This window comes from Phragmites australis, chromosome 4, assembly GCF_958298935.1.
Source record: "Phragmites australis chromosome 4, lpPhrAust1.1, whole genome shotgun sequence".
In the NCBI taxonomy this organism is placed as follows: Eukaryota; Viridiplantae; Streptophyta; class Magnoliopsida; order Poales; family Poaceae; genus Phragmites; species Phragmites australis.
In genome coordinates, this window is record NC_084924.1 from 25179167 (window position 1) to 25192486 (window position 13320).

The following is a 13320-nucleotide window of genomic DNA, read 5'->3' on the forward strand; positions in this document are numbered from 1 at the left end:
TGAAGAAGAAAAGAAATTGGGGAATACAGTAAAATTTTCAGCACAAGACCACTTTCGCGGTCTGACCGGGATCTCCCGCAATCTGATCACCAGAAGCACAGAGGCTCACTTGAGAGGTTCGATAGGTCTCTCTCTTTCTCATTTTCCCTCTCTCACTCACCCTTCTCCCCAAACCCTAGAGAAAGAAGGTGAGGTCCATCCGTCATGTTTGAAGGTCAGAGATCATCAGTGAAGACTTGTTCGAGCTTCCCGAAGGCTTCCTTAAGTTCTTCCCCCTCTTTTCCCCACCGGAATCATCTCCTCACGCGTTCTCTCACAGCGAGCTCCAACACCACTCCAGGAGCCTGATTCGGAAATCAAAGCTCTTTCGGAGGACTCCAATCCACTAGGAAGTTTCTCTATGCCTAGGTAAATGTCTCCTTGCTATTTTCTCGTCGTTTCCTAGGCGTATGCGATCGCCATTGTGATTTTCACCATGAAACCCTAGTGAAAGTTAGATCTAGATCTCATTTTGGGGGTTTTACATGTTTGGACCATGCATGTCGTCCGAATGACCACGTAAAATGGTCCCCTAGTTTTGTGGAGTACTTTGGTGCCCTTCATCATCAAAGGTTTCACCGGAGTCCTCGTTGGTGACCCGGCAAAGGCGCTGTCGGCAAGGTCTGGCGGTCTAACTGCCGCTAGGGTTGATCTGACCACCAATTAGGATCGAAACATATGAGTTCAAACCCCTATACATGAGTTAGATCGCCGTTAGGGCTGATATGACCGTTGATCGGTGGTCTGACCGCCACCATGCCTTCAGTCAGACTTCTAGGCACCAAAACTCTCTGCTAGCTGCCAGTCAGACCATCACTTCCATGTAAGTCTGATTGCCAGCCATTCAAGATTGTATGTACTTAAGTTACCTTGTCCGGGGCTTCAAACTTTGAAACACTAATCTTTTGCAAATGTTTTTGAAACATGGTGCTCTATTATTGTTCAAGCATGCATCATATGCACACTTTTCCATAGTTCGATTATTTATTCAATGCATTCGTATTTTGTTTAGAGAGTGATGTGCCGTCATTCTTCATGGTCGAGATTGACGCCAAATCAGTTCTGATCATGAGTGGAACACTTGGAGCAGCAAGGCGAGCATCTAAGCATATTGCACCTTACAATTTGAATCATTTAGAGTCTAAATTGATGAGTCTTTGCTTAGGTAAGTTTTTGCATGTCAGAAATTCAATGTCGAGCTATATGGGTAGAACCTATATTGATGCATTACCTTCACTTGAATTGTTGATGCTCCTTATCCGTGTAACCTGGTTAGCAATGTTTTTGTCCAACTTACAAGTTTTATTCAAAATTCTTAGCAATGCTTAGGTCCTCAATAGAAGTCGAGCGATGGTTCAACCATTGTTCGTGAGCTTAAGGCTTACTTATTGTATACAATAATATTGATTATGATATTGGGAGGTATGAGATGTGAGAATGAGACGAGATGTGGGCGGTGCTAGGGTAGGTCGGGAGAGGAACCCAGATGCCATAGACTGCTTGCATCGGTTAAGCATCGACCGTTGTTACAGTTGGCTTAAGCACTTTCTGTACTTACCACATACCCGGATATAGGACGGGTAAGCCAAGTACTGTAAGTCACCGTATTCATTGACCCATGAGTCAAGGCGTGAAAGAGAATACTATTAGGGGCGCCAGAGATTATGTCCGATAAGTCATCGTACGCTTGGTTTCTAGGTGGCCTCCACATTGCTCGACATGGGAACAAAGGTTCAGGGTGGGTACATGAACGGTTGGTACGTGAATCATCACTCGAAACTAACAGGTTGTGTGGGTGGTGGTCTCATGTCGTGTGGGTCCAGGAGTACCCCTTTACAGGGTGTAAAAACAATTGAAATTATTGCGCTCTCGATCATGAGCATCATGAGCATGCTTTCTATCCATTTGCAGCAGTCGTAGAGTTCTAACTTTGGGAATGTAGGGTATGTTGGGTTGTGGTTGAGATAGTTATGTTCACAGCTATGACTCTTATGGTTCCAGTTACCTTTATGTGCCTGTTGTTAGTTATAGGGTAGAAAGATATATTTGGTTAAGTCTAGGTTCTCACACATAGATGTTAAGGTTGCTTACGCATATGAATTTACTTAATCTTATGGTCTACTCCTTGCTAATGGCTCAATTGCATAATCCTTGGAGTTGGGTTATTGTATGTACCCAATATGGATTAAGTCTTGCAAGTACCTTCGTACTCATGCTGCTCTTTTAGGTTTGCAGGCGAGGAAAGGTTAGTTGCCGGGTACTTCATGTCCGCCGATGCTGGCGGTGGGCAAGAGTAGTGCTATCTACTTAAGTGGTGTGCTTTTGGGTGGAGCCTATAGGAATATGGCTTCACCTAGTTGTTCTTGTTCATAGATGTTACTTTTCCGCTGTGTAGTATCTTTGTAAACTGTTGTAAATTGTAATAATTCTTATGTTTGCAATATAATTTAATAACTCGCTCTTCCTTAAGCTTTGTAATGATTTCACACGTGCCGGGACTACCGGAACGATATTCTGGTTAATCATTGTAGTCATGATTTTTTAAATGATCGACTTAATAATTAATTAGAATACTATTTGGATGGTTCCTCATACCTCCCCTCTCTCTCATCCTAGTCTGCTCCTTTTCGGCCACCTTGCCTTCACACCCCCCCTACCGCCCTCTCTCCCTCACACCGCACCTTCAATTCGCTTCGCTCTGCCTCCTATGCAGGATTCGTGACTTCGGCAGGGCAGCGCGCTGTGGAGGCCTTCAGCGCATCACACATTACCCCTGACGTCATTCTGCTCCTTCTTGGCCATTGGATCCACGCGTCGCTGGAATACCTCATGCTAGAGTCTCAAGATCATGGACCGGATCGAGGCATGGGAGGAGATCACTATGGCGGCGTCGTGGTCCAGATAGGGTATCAGGGGCTCGGCGCCACCATGGCCGACATTTTCTTGTGTGCCTTCTCGGTCACGCATGGCAATGGCGGGAGGTGCAGTAGCATGAAGGGGCGGTCTGAGAGGTCAGCAATAAGCAGATTCGAGCCTAAGCTCCCTCTGCTTCCTCTGTCCTGTGCTTTTACTCAACGAGCTGGTCTAGCAGGCACGGGAGTCCCGCACAGGCCTCTCTCCTGCCACTCCTCTCCTATCTTTCTAGAGACAGAGAGGGCACTGCTACATCACCACTCGCCCCCAGCCCCCAAGCCGGGTAGGGTTCCGTTCCGGGTGACACCATGGTGGGCCTCCCCTCCTAGATGACTGCTGCCACCGCGAGCGTCGATCTCTCTGGCAGCATCGCCGCCATGTCGGTCCCTCCGCCGACTAGGAGCTTAGGATGGACAAGCTTGCGCTCTCCACCGCCAGCGCTGACTTCATCTCCACCATCATCGTCAACCCCCTCGGCATTGCCAAGGTCCGGATTTCTCATTGCTTGCCCATGGAGTGGGAGAGTTTTCTGACAACCCATTTTGGATGAAAGGTTGGTGCCTCCTTTTACCACATATGAGGTTGCAGGCATAGGTGGCAAGGGTGTCGTACTACCAATCGTCCCAGTTCGTGTCGCTCGGCCCAGATGCAGTAACAAATCTAATCTCATTGCACCTCATGTGGTGTTGCAACATGCTTTGATCTTGAAGTAAAATAATTTTATGCATGCTACTACTAGGCAGATAGGATAGATCAGGCCATAGGATATTGTGGATTAAGTTATCTTATATAATAGCATTTCCATACTCATGGCATGTTCGCATTGTGATTCATTGGCTATAACTTACATAGTGTGTTGCTGGTATATTCGATGAACTGTTAGACCATTTAACACTCTGGTTGTGATATATAAAATGTTGTTAGCATGTGTGAAGGAGCTACTCAAATATCTAATCTGTCTCATTGACCTCCATAAAGGTAATGTAGGCTTGATATGGCAAGAACCTGTAATTCATCAATAAGTGATTCAGACAAGACATCTGGATCTTGGAGATGGAGAGCTCACTCTCGTAGTCTCATGTGAGGATAGCATAATTTGCATAAATGCAGTTGTACATGTCTTTTGTAATGTACTTCCACATCTTTGATTTTAAGTTAATGTTTTGCCCTATTATAAGGTAGTCTTCTTTTTGCCTTAAGTTGAACCTCTATGCACAGCTTCTGTGTAGCCCAAGTTGCGCAACTGGATATGCTTCATGCTATTACATATGTTGTGGTGATTCAATAGTTGACCTGTATTGTTGGATTCAATAGTTGACCTGTATCGAGAAATGATATGATGAAATCAATTTTCAATATATTAGAAAAAAATGCAGTTTTATCATCATCTCTGAGTTGCTTCCATATATGTCTGAACTCTGAAAGGAATCATCTCTTTGTGTGTGTGATCCGAGTCTTGTGAGCGAAGGGTGAAAAACTTCTAGAAAACTAATCCAATGATGCAGAAGGAAAGGTATTTTTAAATTCCTATGATATCTCAAATATGCTTCCATGCAGTTATATGTACCACTTGGATCTAACTAAATTGTGATTAAGTATTCTCTAATGAATGGAGAAAGATTAGTATCTGGGAGACTCCATTAGGATCAATTACCTTGTTTGTTGAATGTTGGTACTTCTATGTTCACATTCCTTAGCTGATTTTTCAATGTATTGTTAGAATAATAAATCAATCTTTATTGTAACTATCATCTATAGTACATTTGCACTATTATGTACTTAAGAGACTTGAAATTTCGTAGTAGATAATTTGAAATGCATAAACTACCTTGTGTATTTACGTATATCAAGTGTTCAAGAGCTATTTGTAATAAATTAAAATTTTCTTGTCAGGTTGCAAAAGGTGCAGGTGTGCTTATCACCATGGATGCTCCTGTCCCTGGAGAACTGCCAGGCTAGTGTATATTTCCAATCCAAATGAAACAGACTAGCATGTTTGGCTAGGATGCCTATAGAAACTTTTGAATAGGTCAGCCAGGCTGCAAGAGCATGCCATAAAATTGTGAGATGTCCAAATTCGATTTATTTGATGTAGTTTGTTTCTATGCATTTTCTCTTTCTTTCTCCATATTCATTATGCAACTATAGCTTCTAATTTACATGACTTGTGTTTAACCATGACTGTACTGTTGAATATAATTGTTTAAGATACTTTGATTAATGATATTTCATTATCATGTTCATATGATAATAAGTAAAAGGAATGCATACCATCCATTCTTTGTGTTCTTCGTTACAAGTGATTAGGATATTGTGTGTTATGCAGTAGTTCTTTTATTTTTTTTGGCTGTGACTATTGTGATGTTGGGCAACTCATTGATATTACCCAAGTAACTTATGGTGTCTGCTGATGCAATTACTTTAATGTAGGGCATGCTAATTTGCTTATTTGGGACAAAAACATGTATAATTCAGTACCTGGTTTTATTAATTTACATGCTAGGCTAGAAGGGCAAGTAGTGAGATCGCTTGATGTTTGTGACTGGCGATCTCTTTGCCAACCTAAGTATATTTCTTTTATTGCTTGTTCAACAATCATGTAAGAATGAGTCGTTTAGAGATGACCAGTAGTAGCTCAATGTGGGTTAGGGGCTTATTCTTGCTTTATGTTTAATGATCTATGGATGCTTCATTGCTTACTATATCTGTTGTGTATCATATTGGGCATAATTTTGAGCTTGGAGGATGTTGGCTATGCTTGTTCTTTTCAAATCTTGGCATGTTTTTTATTGGTGAATGAATGAATCAACCAAAAAATGTTGATGAGCATGAGAGATTTTAAGCTATAATTATTGTGTGTACCATTGTTTGGATACTCTGGTATAAATATACTGCTTTCTCTTTTGATATTGGTTAAATCTAATCTTGATAATGACGTGGTTCTAGGCACATCTTAACTTTTTACTAAGTGATATTAGAATTTATGTAACTTTCATCGTTTTGTGTTTGTAGACATTCAAGGGTGACTTATAACAATTAACTCATATATATATAGTCATTAGTCACGATTTCATGGTTTCTTAGCATAATAATTGAAACTATTTCACTCATATTATCATAATGCAATATGATGTGCTTAAATTTCTACGGGGCAAGAACACTGGTCAAAGAATCACTCCTTAATCCCTTGATATAAGCAATATTTATGTATATGCTTGGTGTCATCTTATATAAATTTTGTTTCTGTTGCAACGCATGGACACTAACTAGTATACTACAAAAGACAGAAAACCTCATTTTTTGATTAATGTGCTAAACCCTAGGTTTTATATAATGTAACTATTATTATATCGCTAAACTCTAGAACTAGTGATTTTTTAATTACTAATAGAAACAAAAGTATAAAAAATTTACCGAAAACCAAGATTCAAGACATCTATAGATCTAAAAACAGTAAGACTTCGCCGCGCTACCCCTCTCTCCTCTCCTTCCCCTCTCTTTCTTTTTTTATTTAAATGATTATTTAGACTAAATTTCAACCTTTTATAGTGAAAGAGGGGGTGGGAGCCTACCCGCCCCTGTAAAGACGGCAAGGCTACCCGCCCTCACCCCCTAAGTGGGCGGTAAGACCTACGGGCTCGTCAACGTGACGACGGGAGTGCCACGACGTCTAGTTCTATAATTCTTCAGGTCAGGGGTATATTTTTTAATTATTTTGTTTAGAAAATATAAAAAACTTTTGGGTCCGCGTGGTTGCAACGCGAGGTTGGCGCGGCCCGGTTCCTACCCGGGCCCAGAACGTCCAGCCCTTGCGAAGGGGAAAGCCGAGAGCAATATGAGCGGCCCAAGCCCGCGCCGTCTTCTTCCTGTCGGCCGCCGTCTCTCTCTATCTGCTGCGGACCGAAAGAAACCCTAAACCCCGCCTCTCCTTTCCTTCCTGAATCGCAATCCGGGATCAGCGGCGGCTCGGGTCGACGAACTCGATGGGGAAGAGGAGCGGCAACAAGAAGAGGAAGGACAAGGTCATCCTCCCGCCGGAGCTGCCGGAGGTCGACGATGACCAGGTGGTGGTCTCCGACGAAGACATCGAGTTCTTCAGTAGCGACAAGCGCCGCACCGACCTGTTCCGCAAGTTCGACCAGAAATCCATCGACAGGTGGGCCGCTTGGCTCCTCCGCGCGCTGCGCCTTCCTAACGTGCGCGGTGGTGTTGCGTCGCATTGCGTTGCTCTGAGCGGGGAATTTGGTTCTTGAAGGTATGTCAGGAGGATCACCGGCCAAGACGAGGGCGAGGTCGAGCGCCTTTACGAGGAGCGCGAGCGCAAGAGGAAGGCCGCCGAGGCCTTGAAGCCGCGCAGGGAGGACGACGATCTGGAGGTGGACCCCGTCGACGCGCTCCCCATCAAGACGCTGCAGGGGGAACTCGTCTACAATAACGGTACACCGTTCATGACACTTTGATTTCATTTGATTTTTGGGCTGCAGCGGCATCAGTGGTAGCGTAACAAGTTTAATTCTGATTACATTTTAATAGTCAGTTAGTTAAGACTGTTATTACTGATTTGAAGTTTGCATGAAAGCATACATTGGTCACAGGAAGGAGGTTAGGTCGTTAGGATAACTGTAGGATCCAATGATTTTGGGGAAAGCTACGAGATGAATTAGATGCACGTTAGAACGTTGTCAAAGTAGTGATGAACGTGGTTTGTATAAAACTGTTATTACTGATCATAGGATGCCTCCTTCAAGAATTATCAGTGTTCAATAGGAAGTTAAAGATCACTAACTTTGTTCAGTAATACAGAAAGAAAATAACAAAAGCATAAATAAGGTTTCTGCAAATATGAACAATTGGCATCTGAAGACTAAAGATGTGTTTCAGTTATGTATTGTTCCGAGTGTTACTTTACTTAACATTTATGCCATGACATGCAGCCAAGAAAACAAGGTCTGAAGGCAATGCTAGCATTGTTAAATCTAAAACCAAAGAGGAAGATGCAGATGGCAAGCAAAGGATTCAAAAAGACGAATGGAAGGGAAAATCTAAAAACAAAAAGGGAGACAGTAAACTGCAAAATGTTCAATCTCAAATTGAAGTTCCAAAAGGGAAGCTGCACTCAGAAGTGCTGGTACATAGCCCTTTTTTGCATCTGACGAAAGCCCATTTTTTAAACGAACTTTCTTCTTATTCTACCTTATGTTGGTGTCCACAGCATGTTCATGAAATAAATGTGCCAAGCTCCTTGACTAGGAGTAGCAAAGATGTCGTATTATGTTAATATCATTATTGCAAATGACTTGATTATGCTTGATCGTAAATATCTAAGTATCTTAGGCATCATCAATTTTCAGCAGGATATTAATGTGATTATCTTAGTTATGCCTTTGAAAGCACATTTCCTCACTTGATGTTGGCATCAAAACCTCTAGATTAGAATAAATCAGGCAGGAACAATTAAAGCCAAAGGTTTTTTTGTTGATGTTGTTGAAACGGAACAGGGAGGAGAGCTTCCTATTTTAAATTTTAATTAATAAAGAGGAATGAGTACATAGTTACAGGGAGCAGTGAACTAGTCGCTGACAGCAAGCTTGGAGTTCAAGATAGGGATTACAAAATACACTCTTAACTAATCTCTAGGTGAAAGGAATGTTAATCATATAGCTTATTTACATGAAAGAAGATATACATTTTTTATCGAATATAAGATCACTGTAAACAAAAGTTGTTGGCTGATGTTCTTCTTTCCTTAATTTACGCATAATATCAACCCTTTCTAGTTAAATCAATTTTCACATGTCTTTTATCATGCATTGCAGGAAGAAGTGAAGCAAGAACTTTCAGCTGAGGAATTGTTCGAGAAAAAGAAGGCTCAATTGGCTGAATTAGGGATGGCTATGCTTGAAGACCCTGAGTCAAATATTAGGTCTCTGAATGATATGTTAAGTATAAGCAATGACAAAGACCAAAATGTTGTTAAACTTGGCCTGATGTCCTTACTTGCTGTGTTTAAGGACATAATTCCAAGGTACCTGACAGCTAATTTCTCTTATATCCTTATCTAGATTGTTCCCACATTACTTATATTATATATGTAATTTTGTGTACTGCAGTTATCGAGTTAGGCAGTTGACGGAAAAGGAGCTTACAGTCGAAGTTTCAAAAGAAGTGAAGAAGACGAGATACTATGAATACACACTTATTCGCTGCTACAAGGTTTTGTTCTGGATATCTTCTTCATATCCTTCATGGTCTATGACTCTATGTTTAAATGGTCCTATCATTTGTTTTGAATTTTGAAAGTATCAATTTGCATCTGTTCCTTGACCTTCTATTTCATTTCTCAAGATAGTTGCCAAAGTTCTAACTGCTGGAGTTGGTTTCTGTTCCTGTGCATTTTCAGGCATACCTTCAGAAACTGATATCGTTGGAGAAGCAACCCCGCTTTTATTCTGTGGCTGTTCGTTGCATGTGTGCTTTATTAGATACTGCTCCACATTTTAACTTTCATGAAAGCTTATTGGCTAGTGTGGTGAAAAATTTGAGCTCCTCTGATGATGTAGTAAGGTAAAGAACTCTGTTTTCTCTTTTACTCTACGTCAAATCCCTCTTGTCTGATACAAAATGATTCAAATATACAGATGAGTTCTTTATAAATCAAATTGGTGTATCAAACTGTTATCTTTACTGTGTTATGTATCGATGAATTGCACCATGGAGCGGAATAATTCGATTGGTTGATCCTGTAGTGGTCCAAATTGTGTTTACTAACAGTTAGAAAAAAGCAAGTAGTTAATGCGAAAATAAACTGAATTTAAACTTGTGAGTAGTTTTCTAGTCAATTGGATCATTAAAGTAGTCCACATAGATCTAACTTTCATCTATTTCTCAATTCCTTGTAGGAAAATGTGTTGTGAAACAGTAAGATCCTTATTTATAAATGAAGGAAAACATCGTGGTGAGGCAACTATTGAAGCAGTAAGATTGATCGCGGATCATGTGAAGCTCAATGATTGCCAGCTCCACCCTGATAGCATTGAGGTATGTGATAATTATCTTCTTTCTAGTCTATCATAGGTTGTTAATGTTCATCCTATATCATTTTCTTTAATGCATCGAAAAACCAGTCTCGTCTGACTCTGCTGGGACCACAATTTTAGGTCTTCCTATCTTTGAGGTTTGATGAAGATCTTGGAAAAGATAAAACTGAGGAGGAAAATGGGAAGCCAAAGAAGAATAAGCGTTGGCAAAATAAGGAGGTTTCAAAGCAATTGCCAGTGAGTGATAAGAAGAAAACCAGAAAGGAACTGATCTCAAAAGCTAGAGAGGAGGTAACATCAGATATGGTATAATATCTTATATGATCTTTGTGTGGATTGGCATAAGAATTTCCATTTATATTTTTTTCAGGTTGATACGGATCTTAAAGCTGTTTCCTTCACTCTTGATCCCAAGAATAGAAGAAGGATACAAAAAGAAACATTATCTGCTCTTTTTGAGACATATTTTCGCATTTTGAAACATAGCATGAGCACATCAATTTCAAGGTCTGCTTGAAAATGGATTCTTTAGTTGTGTGATAACTAATAATTCATATTTTTGGTATCTCTATGATCTGACTCTTTGCCCTGACCTCAGTTGCTTTAATAGCATGAAATTTCACTTAATTTTGGAATGATGTAACCACCCTGATGGTCATTATGTCCTTAAAAAATTCCAGGTCCAAGGGCAATAATGTCTCCCTGGGTGGCTCACACCCACTACTCGGTCCATGCTTGGAGGGCTTAGGAAAATTCTCACATTTAATTGATTTGGATTTTATGGGGGAACTTATTTCTTGCCTCAAGAAGCTTTCTGGGTATACCGACCATCAGGATAAAATTCGTCATGATGACACACTGTCTATCTCAGAACGTCTGCAATGCTGCATTGTTGCATTTAAAGTCTGGAGGAGCAACCTTGAGGCTTTGAATGTAGACCTACAGGATTTCTTTGTGCAGCTTTATAACCTCATACTGGAGTATCGACCAGACAGGTTTATACTATTAATCTTGGTGATAGTTATAAAAAATATCTTTTCTTATTTGTCTTTGGTTACCATTCATCTGAACTATTCAGATAACTTCTGATGTCACTGTATCATTCCTTCCAAACATAGATATTGTGGGCAGATAACATTTTTTCTTCATTAATTATTATGTCTGTTACATTTCTTATGCCTCGTCAGTGTTTTTCCCTTCACATGCCTAGTTACTCACTATTAAATGTAGTTCTATCATATGATCATGCTGACATTGAATTATATCATGCACATCCTATGCTTCATCTTTTATTCCTAAAACCTGATTGCAAACTAGAAGAATCATGGTTTTGTGTCCATTGACCACTTTCTGTAATGTGGAGACAGTGCTATACCTAATATAATTTCATAGCTTATAGTTGTTTGCTTTGCATTATCCCTCCCTGCCTTGATAATGTCCTACGCCAAAATGTTTTGATGTTCAATATGTTTTGTGCCATTACAGTGGCCATTCTCTGTGAAGTAGCATTGTTAACCTGATCTGTACCATGAAAAGACATAATCTTTCTCCTTTTCTTTGCATCCAGGGATCGTGGTGAGGTATTGGCTGATGCTCTAAAGACACTTCTTTGGGAAGGCAAGCAGCAGGATATGCTAAGAGCAGCTGCTTTCATTAAACGTTTGGCCACATTTGCTCTGTCATTTGGCTCCGCAGAAGCAATAGCAGGTTTGTTCTGAATTCTGACCTAATCCTTTGTGTTTTAAGCTGATACCTGCTGAATTTTGTGTTATGTCCAAGTCGATTAGCAGTAGGATGCAATGATGCATTCACCGGGCATGTATTCATGTGCAGGAGCATTTTTGGCTCACTTTATAGTTCATAGTAATCTAGCAAACCACCATGATATAAGAACTTGTGCATATTTCGTATGGTTAGCTACATGTAGGCATTGGATTCTTCTGACACTTGATTATATGATAAGTATTAGATTGGACTTGTATGTAATGCATTCATCTCATTCATGTGTGGTGTTACGAGCAGACTTTATCAAGCATAATCTTTTCTTGTTTGTTTTAATGACCTGATGTTGTGCATTTTTAATGAATGTTTCAGCATTAATCACACTGAAGCATCTTCTCCAAAAGAATAGCAAGTGCCGTTACATGTTGGAGAATGATTCTGGTGGAGGTTCCCTGTCTTGCTTAGTTGCGGTATTTATCTTCTCTTTTCCATAATAGATAATCTACACTTTGTATTTATCTGATCATGTTATGCCTTCTATCCAGAAATATGACCCAGAGGCTAAAGATCCATATCTTAGTGGCGCACTTGCTTCAGTCCTTTGGGAGCTCAGCCTCCTGGAAAAGCATTATGATATCTCTGTTTCCTCAATGGCTTCAAATATATTGAGTATGGCAAATTTGAATCCCACGCAGAACCCAGTTCCAATTTTGAATGTGAACCCCCTTCAAGCATATAGAGACCTATCAATTGAACGGGAATTATCAAAATCAGACAGCAAAGCATTGTCACTGAATTGCAAAAAGAAGCGACTTGGTAAGGAGTTTGTTGCTCTAAGCCCAGACGTCCTTAAGAAGGCAGATTGCTTAGTGGATAAAGATGAGCTCAAAGAGAAGTTGCAGAGCCATTTCGCGGTACTGAGAGGCATCTCGGAGAATGAGAGATTGAGGGCCGAGTTGAACCACACATTGTCATCCATAAACATGTACAAGGAATACAAGAAGCAGAAAAAGAAAAACATGAAATCGAAGACTGGTAGGAAAAAAGTAGCTAATGTTTAGCGTGTTATGTTTTGGGTATCTTTTTGCATGCTGGTTGTCAAAGGGGTGCAATGTTCGCAATTTTTGCACTCATGGTAGCTACTACAGCTCTTGGTTCCTGTAATCCATCTTTCTGAACACGATACAGAAGTGACAAGTTTCACCGCATTCATGATTTTGCATAAATATTTCGTGCAGCCACGACCTCCCTATATTTCACTCCCTTTTTCAGGTAGAAATGAGCAGTGGCATTTCATCTTCAAATCGATAAACAAATAAAATACTACTGTGCACGAACAGGTAAAAATGAGGTAAATTGGGTCATAATAGGATGCGTATTTGATTTTATTACTACTTCACTTAGGCATACCAATCAAAAAGTCAGGATTCAAGAAACTGGAATAGACCTATTTTCTGAACACGACCAGTTTGCAAGAAATTGGGTTCTTCAAATTTGAAAGGAAAACAATGAGTTGATGAGAATTGAAGTAAATTTGAACGAATTGATGTTAAGTTTCTGGTGGTTTCCTGAACTGTTCTGAGTTGCCTACAGCAATTTCACAAGAAAA

General features: G+C 40.3%; 1 protein-coding gene across 1 annotated transcript; it reads left to right on the forward strand.

Annotated features, from left to right (window-relative positions):
• Window positions 1–6806: 6806 nt before the first annotated feature.
• LOC133915932 (nucleolar complex-associated protein 3) lies at window positions 6807–12937 on the forward strand. Its single transcript, XM_062359340.1, has 13 exons — window positions 6807–7108; window positions 7208–7389; window positions 7887–8080; window positions 8769–8977; window positions 9063–9165; window positions 9353–9516; window positions 9852–9990; window positions 10110–10280; window positions 10360–10496; window positions 10670–10984; window positions 11557–11696; window positions 12084–12181; window positions 12257–12937. The coding sequence occupies exons 1-13, from the start codon at window positions 6936–6938 to the stop codon at window positions 12770–12772; spliced, it is 2541 nt and encodes an 846-aa protein (XP_062215324.1). The 5' UTR covers window positions 6807–6935; the 3' UTR covers window positions 12773–12937.
• The last annotated feature ends 383 nt before the right edge of the window (window positions 12938–13320 follow it).